Below are 20,768 nucleotides of genomic sequence, written 5' to 3' on the forward strand. Positions count from 1 at the left end.
TGAAATTCATCTATAATCCTTCGGTCACGGCGGGAAAGTTACTGTATAGCTACACGCCTTTGAGGACACTTGCACTTGCCAGGCGCGCGCGGCAAACATCCTGCATGCAAAGTGCGCGAAGAACTTCTGTCGGCGGGAAAGGGACACCAGCCAACAATAGGTAGAGGCACCACTGTGCTAGTTCCATTATACTATATGAAGCGCTGCATATCGTTTTAATCCCACTCACTTGTCATTCAGTTGTCATGACAATTATTATCTTTATTTTTTATTACTTTGGTTTATGCAATATTCATCATCATCCAATGAGTTTTCATTAACCTGTTTTAATTTTGTGACTTAAAAAAAAAGAAGAAAGTATTTGATTTTTTATTTTGTCCTTACTAGGCATCCGTAGGCATTTGTCTTATTCTCCACTACGACCTGCGGTTTGTGCTTTCTGTTGTGGTGAGAAACACCGGTGGGCAGCTAGCAGTCTGAACTATGGAGCAGATCAATGATATCCAGGTCGTTCCGTGCACCAGCTCCAATTATCTAAAACCATTCAGGGTGCACTATAGCCAGGTGAGTCCAAATAGCCCACTCGCGTTATATCATCCAGCATGAATTGCGGACACCATGTATTTTTATTGCTAGTTGCCCAACCCCCATTCATTTTGCAATTGCCTTATTGTGCAGCATCAACGTCGTAACCTTCATAAAAATATGGCACACCATATTTAAATGACCATACGTATCGACTTAACGTCTTTATTAACTCTGCATCACCACTGCCACCAAATATTTACTAAAATCAATTGCATGAAATGTAAATATTCAAGCAAGTATAGTAGTTCGCTAACATATCAGTTGCTGTCTCATGTCGAGCACATGCTTTACATTAGGCTAGTTAGCTAGCTGGCTAACTTGCTGGAAATTGACAACCTGACCACTATAATATCTGAATTTCCCCTGTTGTTGGTGGTTGTTGTAGGTTGAGTGGCACAGTAGCTCTGGTGCTAGTTGGGCAAGACCTTGAGATGTGTCAAACGGAGAGCTGGCTAGCCTGGCTCGTCAACTAGCTAGCTTGTTGTGGGACTGAGGTCGGATGTTGATGCAGCATTTGGGTGCTATGCTGAGCATGCAAACCTATTCGACTTCCAGTGATTGATTTGGATATAACCAGGAAACCCACAAGTCCACATTTATGAATCGAACCCACCAGTATTTTATGGCCCACAAATTATGTTAAAATGTTGATCTCCCTAAATATTAAATCTAAAGGGCAGCTACCTATGTAGCTACTGTAGTTAGCTAAATTCCCTCATGTATTAAAATGAATGTGTGGGTATATTGATTCCACTAGTACCTGCTCTATTTGGGTAGCTAGCTACATCGTTTGGAAGATGGATTGGCTACACTTAAACGACCATGTGATGTTCAAGATGACTATCTTTGTGGTTGAGTGTGTGTTTATTGATTGGGCTATAGTTCTGGTCACAAGCAATTATGCATATTTAGTTACTTATAATAACCCTATTGGAACCAGATTTTGCATGCTTGCCATTCTTTACACTAGGCAGTTTCCACTCTGAATTGAAAGCTATACTCAGGTCAATGACATGTAGGCTTACAGTGTCTGGCCTCTAGCCTCTACTTTGACCTTTCTAAGAATGCTACATTTTTCTGCTGTGATTTCTTTAGCAGTGATTCCCTTTGGGGTGGGCAATGTTTCATCACATTCACTCAACCTTTTCTGAGATCAGAATCACCTTCATTTGCCAAGTACATTTACACATACCCTGAATTTTCTCTCGTGAGAATGTGCTGCTTGCATGCAATAGACGAAAGGTTTTGTAAAAAAAGAAACGTCCTCTCACTGTCAACTGCGTTTATTTTCAGCAAACTTGTGTAAATATTTGTATGAACACAAGATTCAACAACTGAGACATAAACTGAACAAGTTCCACAGACATGTGACTAACAGAAATTGAATAGAGTCCCTGAACAATGGGGGGGTCAACATCAAAAGTAACAGTTAGTATCTGGTGTGGCCACCAGCTGCATTAAGTACTGCAGTGCATCTCCTCATGGACTGCACCAGATTTGCCAGTTCTTGCTGTGAGATGTTACCCCACTCTTCCACCAAGGCACCTGCGAGTTCCCATACATTTCTGGGGGGAATGTCCCTCACCCTCCGATCCAACAGGTCCCAGACGTGCTCAATGGGATTGAGATCCGGGCTCTTCGCTGGCCATGGCAGGACACTGACATTCCTGTCTTGCAGAAAATCACGCACAGAACGAGCAGTATGGCTGGTGGTATTGTCATGTTGGAGGGTCATGTCAGGATGAGCCTGCAGGAAGGGTACCACATGAGGGAGGAGGATGTCTTCCCAGTAACGCACAGCATTGAGATTGCCTGCAATGACGATAAGCTCAGTCCGATGATGCTGTGACACACCGCCCCAGACCATGACGGACCCTCCGCCTCCAAATCGATCCCGCTCCAGAGTACAGGCCTCGGTGTAACGGTCATTCCTTTGACGATAAATGCAAATCCGACCATGACCCCTGGTGAGACAAAACCGCGACTCGTTTGTGAAGAACACTTTTTGCCAGTCCTGTTTGGTCCAGCGACGGTGATGTCTGGTGAGGACCGACATTACAACAGGCCTACAAGCCCTCAGTCCAGCCTCTCTCAGCCTATTGCGGACAGTCTGAGCACTGATGGAGGGATTGTGCATTCCTAGTGTAACTCAGGCAGTTGTTGTTGTCATCCTGTATCTGTCCCACAGGTGTGATATTCGATGTACCGATCCTGTGCAGGTGTTGTTACACGTGGTCTACCACTGCGAGTACGATCATTACGATCAGCTGTCCATCCTGTCTCCCTGTAGTGCTGTCTTAGGCGTCTCACAGTACGGACATTGCAATTTATTGCCCTGCCCACATCTACAGTCCTCATACCTCCTTGCAGAATGGCTGAGGCACATTCATGCAGATGAGCAGGGACCCTGGGCATCTTTCTTTTGGTGTTTTTCAGAGTCAGTAGAAAGGCCTCTTTAGTGGCCTAAGTTTTCATAACTATGACCTTAATTGCCTACCGTCTGTGTCTTAACGACCATTCCACAGGCACATTGTTCATTAATTGTTTATGGTTCATTGAACAAGCATGGGAAACAGTGTTTAAACCCTTTACAATGAAGATTGAAATTATTTGAATTTTTACAAATTCTCTTTGAAAGACAGGGTCCTGAAAATGGGATGTTTCTTTTTTGCTGAGTTTACAAACAAAATACAGACATCATACTGAATTACAATATCTGAAGAGTATATGCTGATTACAGTGGGAATATAGGGGAAACACTGAATATTGTGCAGATTAGTATTTGAGGTCATTGTTGACAAGATGCAGTAGTTGCTCAATGCAAAGTACCTTAAAGAACAATTCTGCGCACTTTTAATGTTTTGAGTTGTTATTATGAAATATTTAGTGATGTCATGCACAGTTTGAGTAATTGTATTTTATTGTCTATTGACTGTTTGGTGATGAGCAAAACTGTACATTTCTTCTCTGTGACGTATTCAAGTAGGGTCCCTGAGATGGTTCAGTTGGTATAGCATGGCGCTTGTAACCCCAGGGTTGTGGGTTCGATTCCCAAGGGGGGACCAGTACGACAATGTATGCACTCACTACTATCTGGATAAGAGTGCCTGCAAATGCTGTAAATTACTAATCCAATACAATTATGGACAGTCATTTTCAACAATCCTATATGACACATCTGTAGTTTTCTGATCATATTGTAACTCCAAGCTATATGTTGCTCAAGTTGTCCTTTTCTAATAACAACGGTAAATATTTTAAATAGATGCTCAAAAACCTATAGAACAGTAGTCCCCAACCTTTTGAGTCAAGATTACTTTGAGCCGAGGTCGATCGCTCAGATTATTTTTTTTTTAATTACTCAAACGTAAGCCTATATGCAACATTAACCAATGAATAACAGCACTGTGGCAATGAGGTTTGTGCAGTAGGCTATAGGCCCAATATATTATCATCGCATAATGGAATTGCTTGAATTTCCCTGCCAATGCATTGTTCTTCACACCATTTTTTACAATTATATTTCAACGTTTGAGGTAGGCAATATGACCACACCGGTAATAGATCAGTTTAACATGTGAGGCACAGCTGAGTGAGCATACATTTAAATATACACTGCTCAAAAAAATAAAGGGAACACTTAAACAAGACAATGTATCTCCAAGTCAATCACACTTCTGTGAAATCAAACTGTCCACTTAGGAAGCAACACTGATTGACAATAAATTTCACATGCTGTTGTGCAAATGGAATAGACAACAGGTGGAAATTATAGGCAATTAGCAAGACACCCCCAATAAAGGAGTGGTTCTGCAGGTGATAACCACAGACCACTTCTCAGTTCCTATGCTTCCTGGATGATGTTTTGGTCACTTTTGAATGCTGGCGGTGCTTTCACTCTAGTGGTCGCATGAGACTGAGTCTACAACCCACACAAGTGGCTCAGGTAGTGCAGCTCATCCAGGATGGAACATCAATGCGAGCTGTGGCAAGAAGGTTTGCTGTGTCTGTCAGCGTAGTGTCCAGAGCATGGAGGTGCTACCAGGAGACAGGCCAGTACATCAGGAGATGTGGAGGAGGCCGTAGGAGGGCAACAACCCAGCAGCAGGACCGCTACCTCCGCCTTTGTGCAAGGAGTAGCAGGAGGAGCACTGCCAGAGCCCTGCAAAATTACCTCCAGCAGGCCACAAATGTGCATGTCTGCTCAAACGGTCAGAAACAGACTCCATGAGGGTGGTATGAGGGCCCGACGTCTACAGGTGGGGGTTGTGCTTACAGCCCAAAACCGTGCAGGACGTTTGGCATTTGCCAGAGAACACCAAGATGCCCTGTGCTCTTCACAGATGAAAGCAGGTTCACACTGAGCACGTGACAGAGTCTGGAGACGCCGTGGAGAACGTTCTGCTGCCTGCAACATCCTCCAGGATGACCGGTTTGGCGGTGGGTCAGTCATGGTGTGGGGTGGCATTTCTTTGGGGGGCCGCACAGCCCTCCATGTGCTCGCCAGAGGTAGCCTGACTGCCATTAGGTACCGAGATGAGATCCTCAGACCCCTTGTGAGACCATATGCTGGTGCGGTTGGCCCTGGGTTCCTCCTAATGCAAGACAATGCTAGACCTCATGTGGCTGGAGTGTGTCAGCATTTCCTGCAAGAGGAAGGCATTGATGCTATAGACTGGCCCGCCCATTCCCCAGACCTGAATCCAATTGAGCACATATGGGACATCATGTCTCGCTCCATCCACCAACAGACTGTCCAGGAGTTGGCGGATGCTTTAGTCCAGGTCTGGGAGGAGACCATCCGCCACCTCATCAGGAGCATGCCCAGGCGTTGTAGGGAGGTCATACAGGCACGTGGAGGCCACACACACTACGGAGCCTCATTTTGACTTGTTTTAAAGGACATTACATCAAAGTTGGATCAGCCTGTAGTGTGGTTTTCCACTTTAATTTTGAGTGTGACTCCAAATCCAGAGCTCCATTCATAATTTTTGTGATTTTGTTGTCAGCACATTCAACTATGTAAAGAAAAAAGTATTTAATAAGAATATTTCATTCATTCAGATCTAGGATGTGTTATTTAGTGGTCCCTTTATTTTTTTGAGCAGTGTATTACTGGGCTGATGGTGCCTACATCTGATGGTCAGTCTCAGCGAAGGGAGAGCGCACTGTCCCGCTCCCTTTCCTCTGCTGACACTGAACAAAAAGGGAAACAGTCTTCCAGCTGATTTTGAAACTTGAGTCGCACTGCATTATTCTTGCCTCATAAACAAATTCATGGTGTTACTCCTATGAACAAAGGAAGTTAAATATTTCTCGATATTCAAAAAGACCCAAGCTGCTAATAATAATGCAAGCCTATTGATACGCTTTCCTACTCATTCATTACAGCTGCAGGGTTGATTGTAGAGCGAGTGGAATTAGGAAAAACGCACATTTTTAATTGCATATAAAATGGTTGAATAAGGTATTGACCGTGCCGAATAAGAACTTAAACACGAACTCATAAAAACAGCCGCTCTTTGCTGTGTTTGTTGACAGTCTCTCTCTAGTCATGGTTTTGAAATCTTGCAGTATCAACTTTGCTGTAGCTTTCTTTTATACCTGCTAAATTACTGCAGACACATTAATCTGAGCCATCCGATTAGCCAGTGGTAGGCCTATTGTGCACTTGGTTTGCTCTCCGAGAAGGCAGAGTTTCTACCTTTTGTTGCGGCAGGTAGCCTAGTAGTTAGTGTTGGGCCAGTAACCGAATGGTTGCTAGATCGAATCCCTGAGCTGACAAGGTAAAAATCTGTTCTGCTACTGAGCAAGGCAGTTATCTGTGGATGGAATTTATGTTTAAATGAATGATTAGAATATTCCACCCTGAAACTATATGATTGCATGTAATTGATTAGAATCATCAATGAAATACATTAGAATCATCAAATTATTGTTAATGATGTGCGTAGTTTTAGTCAGAATTAGGGTAAAACAATATAACAATATGTCTCTAAAGTGTCTTAAACACAGACTGTCTGAGCAAGATTCGGTGCCAACCTTGGCTGGGGGCCACTGAGAGATTTGGGAAAGGATAGGGAGTGCTTTTCACGGTCCCTAATCTTTGTCGGCTGGGTAGGACAGTGTGTGCGTAGGATACTTAATGTTTGTCTGTGAAAGTATATGCGTAAGAAGCCAGTATAAAATGAATGGTTTTGTACAACAGACCAGCGCTCTCGTGAATAAACCTTTTTGACTATTTTAGCTGGGCCTCTGTCTGTTTTATTCGACCAGTATCTTACAAATTCTGGTTTGCAGACTGAGTAATGATAATTAAATTGGGTTATGAACCTTGAGAACATAATTCTCGTAACATTAAACCACTGTTCCTAGGCCGTCAGTGTAAATAAGAATTTGTTCTTAACTGACTTGACTAGTTAAATAAAGAAATAAAAACTTCAGACACCTGAAAGGGTTCAAAATGGGAAACTATCACGATCGACCGGTTAATGACCACTGCTATAGAACGATATTTATAGACAGCTTACTACAATATGTTCAAACTCCCATGATTCTATTCAGCAAAACCACTCCCACCAGCTATTGAGCCTTTTCCAAATAGCCTATATTTCCATATTGAATTACTTGTAAACATCATACTACTTTTTTTTGTTCCAAATACCTCTAGTGTTGGGTGGTTGCATGGACAGTCGCTGAGGCTTTACATTTCTGTTGTCGGGGAACACTTTATTTCAGATGCAGCAGGTTTAGCTACTTAGCTAGCAAGCATTGCTAAAGTTGCACCAAAGATACAGGCTGAGAGACCAGGATTCTGTAATGATTTGCCTGTAAATTTCATAATAAATGTTGTTCTTATAACAGGCCTACATGTTGTTTGGACTGTAACACAGTCAATAAGATGGAACTCGGCTGTTATTGTTACAAGCACTATTATTTTGATGTAGCAGACGGGCTAGCTAGCATACTAACTAAATACAGTAACTCTGTTATGGTTACCGTAGCTAGTTAGCATCTAAATTCATTGTTTTTGTATATTGCAGTTGATTGGTGATAATGACATGAATACATATTCAGCATGACATTTTTGCAAGCATTATAATATATCTACTAGGGCTGACCCCATTTAGTTGACTGGTCAATTATTTGGGCTATTGTTTGGGCTTTTGGTCGACCCAAGATTTCTTTAGTTGAGCAGTCACATTTTAAAATATATATGTTTTTATGGTGCACAAGACACCTGTCTGATTTGCCCCTGTCTCAGTGGACTAATCCATTGCGGATAGCACAGTCCACTCAGACGTGAAACTGAAATGTGTATATGGTTATATTATGTAATACAATGGTGCAACACTAATACATCTAGTGTTATTTTATAACGTGCTTTCTCCCGGGTTGGATACGGTCACAGTCCGCAGTTCTGAAACCTGATCTAAAGTGCGCCGTAGAATTGGCGCCTTCCCCTATTTTTATTATTAAAAAGAAAAAATTGTGTGTGAATTTGACCTCTTTTTCTCCCCAATTTTGTGGTATCCAATTGTTATTAGCTACTATCTTGTCTCACGGGCTCGGGAGAGATGAAGGTTGAAAGTCATGCGTCCTCCGATACACAACCCAACCAAGCCGCACTGCTTCTTAACACAGTGCGCATCCAACCCGGAAGCCAGCCGCACCAATGTGTCGGAGGAAACACCGTGCACCTGGTAACCTTGGTTAGCGTGCACTGCGCCCGGCCTGCCACAGGAGTCGCTGCTGCGCGATGAGACAAGGACGTCCCTACCGGCCAAGCCCTCCCTAACCCGGACGACGCTTGGTCAATTGTGCGTCGCCCCGTGGACCTCCCGATCGCGGCCGGTTACGACAGAGCCTGGGCGCGAACCCAGAGTCTGATGGCACAGCTGGCGCTGCAGTAGCCTTTCCCTATGTTGTTATGTGAATAATAGCAAAGTTAACCAGCATATTGGTATTGAGAACGATGCGGTGGAGGTAGCAGCAGAGATGAGGGAACAGCCCTTGCCGTAGCCTAATTGTCAAAAGAAAATTGAGAGGAAACCCCAACATAATTCCGTCTATACTCAATATCCAAACTGTTAAATGTTGAACACCTTAGCCAAGTACATTTCAACTCAGTTTTTCACATTTCCTGACATTTAATCAGAAAAAAATCTGTTTTAGCTCAGTTAGAATCACCACTTTATTTTAAGAATGTGAAATGTCGGGAGCACGTGATGCCGCGGAGCTGAGCAGACGTTGACAAACCGAGCTCTTCAAAGTTATTCTATTTTTACCTAAATAACAACATGGAAACAATATTCTAACATCGGCTGATAAATTGTCAAGTACTTACCTTCCCAAAGAGCCTTGGACCTCCGACCGAGAGGCAAGAAGGACGACCAAAACTTTGTTGATTCCCAAGATAATGATAACGCTACAGCTAGCAAGATTAGCATTAGCCCTCATAAGTCAGACAGTTACAGACTGTTGCTCTCAGCAGCCTCTTGCGAGCCTGCCGACATGCTGGCTACTCTCCTCCTGGAAATTCAGGATGGTAACAAAGGTCTTACTATGAAAATTGATAAATCGGCTGAACTCCATTCTTCCATTGACGACCTGAAATCCTCCATGGATGATCTCCTTTTGAGAACGACTGAGGCAGAGTTGCGCATTAGCACAGTTGAAGATACCATCGCTCGACATGACCAGGTCTTGATACAACTTCAAAAGGACAATGCCTACCTCAAAAACAAGGTAGATCAGATGGAGAACCAGAGTAGACGTAGTAATATCCGTGTGGTGGGATTGAAAGAGGACAGTGAGGGCCGTGACCCGGTCCGTTTCTTCACTCAATGGATCCCGGAGGTCCTAGGCATAATCAACTTCACCAAGCCGCTGGAAATCGAACTCGCCCACAGAACATCTGCGCCGAAACCCCGGCCAGATGAGTCCCCACGGGCCGTCCTGATCAGGTTCCTCCGTTTCCAAGACCGAGAGAAGATACTGCAACTCACAAAAGAGCCAAAGGGGACATCACCATCGATGGAAAGAGGGTCAGCCTTTTCCCGGATATGAGCGCGTATCTCGCCAGACGTCGCAAGCAGTTCAGACCTGCCGCCAAAGCACTGAAGGAAAAGAACATCACAGGCTACCTCATCCACCCTGCGCGGATGAAAGTTCAGTACAAAGGCCGAAGCCATCTCTTCAACACACCGGGAGAAGTGCACACTTCTCAAAGAACTGAACAACATCTGAGCCAGGACGGTCTCTCTGGGGGATAAAATGCAGTTTGTTTGTTTTCTCTTATCCGGACTGAACTGCTGATATCTTCCGGTCACTATAATTGATTTGTACATTTTCAACTAACCATATCTTTCCGGGGTGAGTTCTATTACATTTACAGGAGAGTATATTTTGGTTGAGTCCATATCCACTGGGCGAAGCAAAGAAGTGGGCTTAGGCCCACTGCTTTCCCCCTCATTTATGTTAATCTTTCGGAAAAGAGACTCAAGCAGCCCTTACCGTGGGCAGTAAATATTCAGCCATAAATATCTATTCACAATGTTTGTTTTCAACTTGGAGAGCTCGCAGGTTTTAGTTTACGCCAAGGTTTAGCTAGTAAAAGCAAGATGGAAAGCGAGCAGCAACGTATCTCTACAAGTGTATTCATGTTTGATTGTTGTTTTAGTCTGACAATCGGGGTGGGTGGGATTTTTCTTTTCTTTTTTTCTATGTTTGTTTCCTTCCTAAAGAGAGACACAGGTCACTTCTGTGTTCAAACCAAAGTTTAAACATTTCCTAATTATCTACATATGATAGATTTCCATTCAGTTAAATATTTTTAACCCAACCTATGCCTAATCCACTAAAATATGTCACATTCAACGTAAAAGGTCTTGGACCCTATTGAATATTCATGCTCCTAACTGCTCTTCGATGACCATATGTTTATTCAGAATGTCTTCCTTCAGGTTGCTCAAGCACCACCAGGATGGCTACTGGTTGGAGATTTTAATTTTTGTTTAGATACAGTTCTTGATCGGTCCTCTGATAAACCTTCACTTCTTACCAAAGCCGGCAAGCTCACCATGTCATTCATGAAAGATCTCAATTTACTAGACATCTGGAGACAGTTGCACCCACAGGATAGGGACTACTCTTTTTATTCACACCCACACAAGACACACACACGCATAGGTAACTTTTTACTTTCGACACAACTGTTTCATAGAGTGTTAGATGTCGAGTATCTCCCCAGATTGCTTAGTGACCATTCTCCTCTGGTATTATCAATCTCCATTCCTACCAAGGTAAATGTAGTATATAGATGGAGACTAAATTCTACACTCTTAAAGCTGCCTGAATTTTGTGCATTCATCAAAGAGCAGATCAATATTTTTACTTTGACAAACAAACCCTCTGCTCCTGACAGTTTCATTCTTTGGGACACATTGAAGGCCTATCTGAAGGGACAGATAATTTCCTATACTAAATAAAGGGCTGAAGAGAACACGGTGCGGAACTGAGTGCCCTTGAATCTGAAATCTCTGAGTTAGAGAGAAACTACCAAAGAGGCCCGACTAAGATCTATACAGGCTTTTGGTAAATAAAAAACTTAAATACAATATTCTGAACACATCAAGCTGAGAGGGCCATCACTAAATCAAAACAGCGTTATTACGAGCTTGGAGAGAAAGCTCACAAAGTATTGGCGTGGCAATTGAAAGTAAGAGGACAATTCATGCTATAGAAACTCTTGCTAATGAGATCTTTTGACCCTACTGAAATTAATAATACTTTTAAGAAATACTATGAAGACCTCTACACTTCCCAATCAAGCGACTACTTTCTCTCCTGTCTCAACCTCCCATGCCTGTCAGTGGAAGACTGCGAACGCCTGAGTGAACACTTCTCAGTTCCTGAATTGTTGGAGGCCATTAAATCCTTACCTTTTAATAACTCTCCTAGGGAGGATGGCTTCCCTCCAGAGTTCTATAAATAATTTAGGGAGCTGTTGGTCCCCTACCTTTATGGAGGTACTTAAAAAAGCCAGGGAAGACAACTGCTTTCCAGAGTCTCTCTCAAGTGTATTCCACAAGAAAGGGAAAACCCTGCTAAAGTGTGCCTCCTATAGACCAATCTCTCTCCTTAACACAGATTGTAAACTGGTCACCAAGATGCTATCTAAGAGACTGGAGTCATGTCTTCCCCTGTTGGTCAACCCAGATCAGACTGGCTTCATAATTAATATATTGTCCTCCAATAATCTCAGAAGGTTCTTTGATATAATTCACCTTGCTAACAAAAACAAAATACCTAGTGTCGCAGTCTCCCTCGATGCTGAAAAGGCCTTTTGATAGGGTTGAATGGCCATACCTCTTTTGCGTCTTGGAATAGTTCATTTTAGGTACCGTGTTTGTAAATTTGATAAAATCACTCTACAAATCTCCTAAAGCTAGGATTGCTACCAATGGGATTACTTCCTCCTCTTTCCCTCTTTATAGGGGGAACAGACAAGGTTGTCCAATTAGCCCCCACCTCTTTGCCCTTGGCTGAGACTATTGCCCTGACATGCATGGCTTTGAGGTGGGCCCCCATACCCATAAATTATCACCCTTTGCGGACAACCTTATGTTATTTCTAACAAACCCAGAACACTCCCCCTCTCACTTGCAGATCCTACTACAGTGTTATAGTTCTTTCTCTGGATATAAGGTCAATTTTGATAAAAGCGAAATCTTACCGTTGTCTGTCTTTGACCATCATACCATCAAGCACAAGTTTCCTTTTAGATGGTCGCCTATGCGCTTCACATATTTGGGCATAATGGTGGATGGTAATCTGAACAACCTCTATAAACTCAATCTGGTCAGTTTGTTTCAAAAGGTGGAGGGTGACCTTTGTAAATGGATGGACTTACCTCTCACTCTACTGGGTAGAATCAATGTAATTAAAATGAATGTCCTGCCCAGATTTCTATATCTGTTTCAATCTCTCCCTATCCCTGTTCCCGCAGCATTTTTTTCCCTCTCTCGACAAGTTGACCAGACGGTTTATCTGGCACGGCAAAACCCCTAGGGTTGGCCTGGATAAACTGACCCTTGATTAGTCACGGGGGCTTAAACCTCCCCAATTTTAGAATGTACTACTGGGCTGCACAGTCTAGGTTTCTGGCTCAGAGGTTTGACAATGGTCCATCTCCCTCATGGTTGAACATTGAAAAGCTTTAGGTAAATGATGACACTGGGGCAGAATTGTTTTACAAATGGGACAGAAAATCTATATAAACCATCACCGACAACCCTTTAATCATACATTCTGTCCTGGCATGGTGCAAACTGCATGAGCTGTTCAGACTAGGGGGATTCCTTTCCCTTAAAACCCCTTTATGGAACAATCGATTGATTCCTATGTTTTTCCAGAATAGTAACTTTAGACCATGGTCTGATAAGGGGATCACTCTTCTGGAACATTGTTACGAGGAGGGAGTTCTTATATCTTTTGATCAGCTGAAATAGAAATACCACTTGCCTAACCGGGACTTATTTAGCTACCTACAACTACGAAACTTTATTAGGGTGACTCTCAAGGGACAATGGAACCTACCTAAGATGTCACCTTTTGAACTCTGCCACGCAGACCAACCACTGTTCAAGACCATTTCCCATGTATACGATGCTCTTATGTCAGGACTAACACTGCCTGGGCTAGATAAACTCAGACTTAGATGGGAAAAAGATCTGGGTATTGATCTTGATGAGGATCTATGGTGTTACATCCACATTGAACTCCAGATAGACTGATCCATTTTAATTTCCTCGCATCAGCTCTATATCACCCCATCTAAATTGCACAAGTTCAACCTGTGACGTGTAAATGAGTGAAGAGGTGTGGAGTCAGGCGCAGAGAGCAAAGGATGTGGGGAAAAACAACACGCTTTAATGTCCTGGAAACATAACATGTACAAAAGTGGAAACACAAATGAACAGAAATATAAACGGACAGCGTGAAACCCAAATGCAAACAAAATACACTCAAACAAAGAAACAGGAGAACAAGCCCGCACGAAACAGAAGCGGGCTGAACAGACTATATATAACCCTATCCTAACAACCAAACAAGAAACAGGTGATACCAATTAGACAGAACTAAACGAACACAGAACAACGGATCAGCGATAGCTAGTAGACCGGCGACGACGAGCGCCGAGCGCCAACCGAACAAGAAGGGGAGTCACCTTCGGTAATATTCGTGACAGTACCCCCCTCCTGACGCGCAGCTCCCGCAGCGCGCCGACGCCGGCCTCGGGGACGACCCGGGGGGCCGAGGCGCTGGGCGATCCGGACGGAGGCGATGGAATTCACTCAACATAGATGGGTCTAGAATATCCCTCACCGGGACCCAGCACCTCTCCTCCGGACCGTACCCCTCCCAGTCAACGAGGTACTGCAAGCCTCTCACCCGGCGTCTCGAGTCCAGAATAGCTCGTATCTTGTACGCCGGGCACCCCTCGATGTCCAGAGGGGGCGGAGGAACCTCCGGAACCTCATCTTCCTGCATAGGACCAGCTACCACCGGCCTGAGAAGAGACACATGAAATGAGGGGTTAATACGATAATACGAAGGAAGTAATAATCGATAACAAACCTCATTTATTCTCCTCAGGACTTTAAATGGCCCTATACACTGCGGACCCAGCTTCCGGCAGGGCAAGCGGAGAGGCAGGTTTCGGGTCGAGAGCCAGACCCTGTCCCCAGGTGCAAACACTGGGGCCTCACTGCGGTGACGGTCAGCGCTCTTCTTCTGCCTTATACTCGCTTGGCGTAATGACTCTTGGACCGCCCTCCAGGTCTCCTTAGAGCGCTGTACCCACTCCTCCACCGCAGGAGCCTCAGTCTGGCTCTGATGCCACGGTGCCAGGACTGGCTGGTACCCCAACACGCACTCAAATGGTGACATGTTGGTAGAGGAGTGGCTTAGTGAGTTCTGGGCTATTTCTGCCCAGGGAATATATCTCGCCCACTCCCTGGCCGGTCATGGCAATACGACCGCAGAAACCTACCCACCTCCTGGTTAACTCTCTCCACCTGACCATTACTCTCCGGGTGATACCCTGAGGTCAGGCTGACCGAGACCCCCAGACGTTCCATAAATGCCCTCCAAACACGAGAGATAAATTGGGGGCCCCGATCAGAAACTATATCCTCGGGCACCCCGTAATGCCGGAAGACATGGGTGAAAAGAGCTTCCGCAGTCTGTAGGGCGGTAGGGAGACCGGGCAATGGGATAAGACGGCAGGACTTAGAGAACCGATCCACAACGACCAGGATTGTAGTGTTACCCTGAGAGGGGGGGAGGTCAGTAAGAAAATCTACCGAAAGATGGGTCCACGGCCGTTGTGGAACGGGAAGAGGTTGTAATTTACCTCTTGGCAGGTGTCTAGGAGCCTTACTCTGGGCGCACACCGAACAGGAGGAAACAGAATCGCACATCCCTCCTCAAAGTGGGCCACCAGTACTTCCTCTCAAGACCTCGCACTGTCCTATAAATACCTGGGTGACCCACCGAGGGTAGACAATGAGCCCATCGAATCAATTGATCACGGACAGCCAGCGGCACGGCACGTACCTACGACCCTTCGGACACTGTGGAGGCGCAGGTTCCCCCCTATGCGCCCGCTCGATGTCTGCGTCCACATCCCATACTACTGGTGCCACCAGCTTAGCTGCCGGAATGATGGGAGTAGGATCGATGGACCTGTCCTCAGTGTCAGAGTCTTGACAGCGCGTCAGTCTTAGTGTTGAGGGAACCTGGTCTATATGAGCTAGTGAAACGAAATCTGGTGAAAAACATGGCCCACCTTGCCTGACGAGGATTCATTCTCCTAGCTGATCGGATATACTCCAGGTTACGATGGTCAGTCCAGATAAGGAAAGGGTGCTTAGCCCCCTCAAGCCAGTGTCTCCACACCTTCAGGGCCTCAACCATAGCCAACAACTCCCTATCCCCCACATCATAATTCCGCTCCGCTGGCCCGAGTTTCTTTGAAAAAAAGGCACAGGGGCGGAGTTTCGGAGGCACACCCGAACGCTGTGAGAGCACCGCTCCAACCCCAGCCTCGGATGCGTCCACCTCTACTATAAATGCCAAAGAAGGGTCCGGATGTGCCAACACCGGCGCCTCAGTAAACATCGCCTTCAACTTATGAAAAGCTCCGTTCGCCTCTGCTGACCACTGCAAACGCGCCGGTCCCCCTTTCAGCAGTGAGGTAATAGGGGCAGCTACCTGACAAAAACCCTGGATAAACCTCCGGTAGTAATTGGCAAATCCCAAAAACCGCTGCACCTCCTTTACCGTGGTCGGAGTCGGCCAATTACGCACGGCCTTTATGCGGTCACCCTCCATTACCAAACCAGAGCTGGAAATGCGATAACCCAGGAAGGAAACTGATTGTTTGGAAAACTCACATTTCTCCGCCTTCACATACAGGTCATTCTCCAGCAGTCGTCTAAGAACCTTGCGCACAAGAGATACATGCTCAGTGCGTGTAGCGGAGTAGATCAAAATATCGTCAATATACACCACTACACCCTGTCCGTGCAGGTCTCTGAGTATTTCATCCACAAAGGATTGAAATATAGCTGGAGCATTCTTTAAACCGTATGGCATGACGAGGTACTCATAATGGCCCGACGTAGTGCTAAATGCAGTTTTCCACTCATCTCCCTCCCGAATACGCACCAAATTATAAGCACTCCTGAGATCCAGTTTAGTGAAGAACTGCGCTCCGTGAAATGATTCCACTGCTGTAGCAATGAGAGGTAGTGGGTAACTAAAACCCACTGTGATGGAATTTAGACCTCTATAATCAATACACGGACGTAACCCACCATCTTTTTTCTTCACAAAAAAGAAACTCGAAGAGACAGGTGACATGGAGGGCTGAATGTACCCCTGTCCCAGAGCCTCGGTGATATAAGTTTCCATAGCCACCTTCTCCTCCTGGGACAAAGGATACACATGACTCCTGGGGAGTGCAGCGTTACCCTGGAGATTTAGCACGCAATCCCCCTGCCTATGGGGTGGTAATTGGGTCGCTTTCTTTTTACTGAAAACGATAGCCAAATCGTCATACTCAGCTGGAATGCGCACGGTGGAAACCTGGTCTGGACTCTCCACCGATGGAAACCCCTACACACCTGCCTGAACACTCATCAGACCACCCCTGTAGAGTTCCCTGTTTCCATTGTCCTGTTGAAAAACAATTGATAGTCCCACTAAGTGCAAACCAATTGGGATGGTGTAATGCTGTGGTAGCCATGCTGGTTAAGTGTGCCTTGAATTCTAAATAAATCACCAACAGTGTCAACAGCAAAGCACCATCACACCACCTCCTCCATACTTCACGGTGGGAACCACACACGCGGAGATCATCCCTTCACCTACTCTGCATTTCACAAAGACACAGCGGTTGGAACCAAAAATCAAACATTTGTACTCCTCAGACCAAAGGACAGATTTCTACCAGTCTAATGTCCATTGCTAGTGTTTCTTGGTCAAAGCAAGTCTTAGTGTCCTTTAGTAGTGGTTTCTTTGCAGCAATTCAACCATGAAGAGTTGAACAGTTGATGTTGAGATGGATCTGTTATTTGAACACTGAAGCATTTTTTTGGGGGGGCTGCAATCTGAGGTGCAGTTAATTGCCGATTTCTGATGCTGGAAACTTTAATAAACTTATCCTCTGCAGCAGAGGTATCTCTGGGCCTTTCTTTCCTGTGGCAGTCCCCATTAGAGCCAGTTTCATCATAGTGCTTGATGGTTTTTGCGACTGCACTTGAAGAAACTTTAGAAGTTCTTGAACTGTTCCGGATTGACTGACCATTTCATGAGGTAAAGATGGACTGTCATTTCTCTTAGCTTATTTTTTGCTGTTCTTACCATAATGTGGACTTAACCCTATTTGGTAAAAGACCAACTTCTATATACAACCCCTACCATGTCACAACACAACTGGTTGGCTGAAATGCATTAAGAAGGAAAGAAATTCCACAAATGAACTGTTAACAAGGCACACCTGTTAATTGAAATGCATTCCAGATGACTACCTTATGAAGCTGGTTTAGAGAATGCCGAGAGTGTGCAAAGCTGTCAAGGCAAAGGGTGGCTACTTTGGAGAATCAAATATACATTAATTTGGATTTAACACGTTTTTGGCAACCGAATGTTGACGGTAAAATCTCCCTCAGTTTTTTGTGACCACATTTTCCAAAAAACTCAAAATTAAGATTCAAAGATGTCTGCAGAAAGAATGGGGTGTCAGCTAGGATACATCTAATGTCAAATATTACACCTAGAGTTTGAAGAAAATCTATTTTGGTTATTGAACTACATTAAATTAAGTGGATTAACACCAGGTAATAGAATGACATCATGGGTCACTGATCTCTACTATACAGAAATGCATAATTATTGTCATTCTCTTCATGGTGATGCATCCTTACTAGGTACGCAAAGGTAGAAAAATGCATGTTGGGTATTATTCTACACACTGGCTATTATTCTAATGAGCTCCGCCCCAAACAATACCACATTTTGTTGAACCGGACCAAATCTGTACCAATCATGGACTTCTATGTTTCACAAATTTGGACAGCACAGTATAGTCTTGTAAAGTACAGTATTTTCAGTACAATACATTCAACGCTGTACTCTAGTCTGCTGTTCTAAACTCTACAGTGTTGTACGGACACATCTCTACTTTTCTATACTGTCCTCCACTGTCATGTCCTAACTTGTGAAAGAGACGCATGATTGGTAAAAATTTGGACTGACCAAATTTCAACTAGGCCTACTTTTCAACATCCATGGACGTCCCGTGTTGGTCGATGGTAATGGGTGAGGGGGCTGGCTACAGTAAATGGAAAAGGGGGGGCTCATGGGAGAGAACGTTTGCCACCACACAGCCGAAAGCAAATGAGCTGAACATAACAGTATTCCAGTGGAAGGGAGGACAGTAGCTGGTGACCCAAACCAATTTATCAGTGAAAACACAAGGCCTATAACTGATTGGTAGGTCTAACTTGTTACTTCTGTGAACAACATTTAGAAAATATAGTGTCTTAAAGATATGTGGGTTTTTGGTAACAATGACGACACTAGGCTATATTTCTTAAACGTACGCAAAGCTAAATATGAATATTCATATTAGTTGGCAGGGATCTTTACTTGAAGTGTTTCTAATTCCTTAACTTTTTCTGCTAGATGTTTTCTAAGACCCCTTTTCCATCCATTTGACCAGAAATCAAAGGCTTTGTTTGTTGCTAATTTTTAGCATGTAAAATGGTTGAAACAGTTCTATACACTCAGTGGCCGGTTTTAGGTACACCAATCTAGTTCCCGGGTCGGTACCTCCAGAACAGCCTGAATTCTTCAGGGCGTGGATTTTACAAGGTGTGGCGTTCAAACATTGCTGAATTGGTATCCAAGAACCTAACGTGTGCCAGGAAAACATTCCACAAACCATTACTCCACCGCCGCCAGCATGTACTGTTGACATCAGGCAGGATGGGGCCATGAACTTATGCTGTTTAGGCCAAATCCTGACTGCCATCAGCATGACGCAACCGGAACTGGTATTTGTTGGAGCAGGCAATGTTTTTCCACTCTTTAATTGTCCAGTGTTGGTGATCGCGTGCCCACTGGCGCTGCTTCTTCTTGTTTTTAGCTGATATGAGTGGAACCTGTTATGGTCATCTGCTGCAATAGCCCATCTGTGACAAGGACAAGTTGTGCGTTCTGAGATGCCGTTCTGCACACCACTGTTGGGCTGCTGCTGACTGGATGTTTTTTGTTTGTCGCACCATTCTCGGTGCATGAAAAGCACAGGAGGCCGGCCATTTCTGAGATGCTGGAACCGGCGTAACTGGCACCGATCATAACACCCTCAAAGTCACTTAGGTCACTCGCTTTGCCCACTCGTTTTGCCCAATGTTCAATCGAACAGTAAATGAATGCCTTGATGCCTGTCTGCCTGCTTTATATAGAAAGCCACTGCCATGTGATTCACTTTCTGTAGGAGAACCATTTTTGTGAACTGGCCACAAATTTCCTAAAGATGAATTTAACACCAAATTTGATGTGCTCCTATAAACTTCATGTTAGTGCTCATGGGGATGTTTACATGGAAATGAGCCTTGGCTACAACTGCAAAGTTTGTTTAACATTGAATTTAACTACACATGGTTGATATTACTAGGTTAACTAGCTTGTCCCGCATAGCATATAATCAATGCGGTGCCTGTTAATTTATCATCGAATCACAGCCTACTTCAACCAAACGGGTGATTGTTCAATGGCGCATTCGTGAAAAATGTACCTAACCATAAACATCAATGCCTTTTCTTAATCTATACACAAGTATATATTTTTAAACCTGCATATTTAGTTAAAAGAAATTCATGTTAGCAGGCAATATTAACTAGGGAAATTGTGTCACTTCTCTTGCGTTCAGTGCAAGTAGAGTCTGGGTATATGCAACAGTTTGGACCGCCTGGCTCGTTGCGAACTGTGAGCTAATTTGCCAGAATGTTACTTAAGACATAACATTTTTAGGTTGTGCAATGTAACAGCAATATTTAGACTTAAGGTTGCCACCTGTTCTATAAAATACGGAACGGTTCTGTATTTCACTGAAAGATTGAAACGTTTTTTCGAAATGATAGTTTCCGGATTTGACCATATTGACGACCAAAGGCTCGTATTTCTGTGTTTATTATAATTGAGTTAGATTTGATAGAGCAGTCTGACTGAGCGGTGGTAGGCAGCAGCAGACTCATAGCATTCATTCAAACAGCACTTTACTGCGTTTTGCCAGCAGCTCTTAGCAATGCTTGACACAGCACTGTTTATGACTTCAAGCCTATCAACTCCCGAGATTAGGCTGGCAATACTAGTGCCTATAAGAACATCAAATAGTCGCTGCGTCATAATTCCTATAATAACTACAACCTAAAACTTCTTAACTGGGAATATTGAACCACCAGCTTTCATATGTTCTCATGTTCTAATCAAAACGTTAGCTTTTTTACATGGCACATATTGCACTTTTACTAAATTCTCCAACACGGTTTTGCATTATTTAAACCAAATTGAACATGTTTCATTTATTTATTTGAGACTAAATAGAT

The 20,768-nt window shown here is 44.1% G+C and overlaps 1 protein-coding gene across 1 annotated transcript in view; it reads left to right on the top strand.

The window, feature by feature from the left end:
- Nucleotides 1-405: 405 nt before the first annotated feature.
- nudt14 (nudix (nucleoside diphosphate linked moiety X)-type motif 14) overlaps nucleotides 406-20,768 on the top strand; it is an 87,003-nt gene continuing 66,640 nt past the window's right edge. The window contains exon 1 of the mRNA XM_029631568.2: nucleotides 406-564. Coding sequence (XP_029487428.1) covers nucleotides 484-564 — 81 coding nt within the window. The 5' untranslated portion in view covers nucleotides 406-483. The remainder of the gene's footprint in view (nucleotides 565-20,768) is intronic.

Source organism: Oncorhynchus nerka, linkage group LG24 (assembly GCF_034236695.1).
Source record: "Oncorhynchus nerka isolate Pitt River linkage group LG24, Oner_Uvic_2.0, whole genome shotgun sequence".
Taxonomy (NCBI): domain Eukaryota; kingdom Metazoa; phylum Chordata; class Actinopteri; order Salmoniformes; family Salmonidae; genus Oncorhynchus; species Oncorhynchus nerka.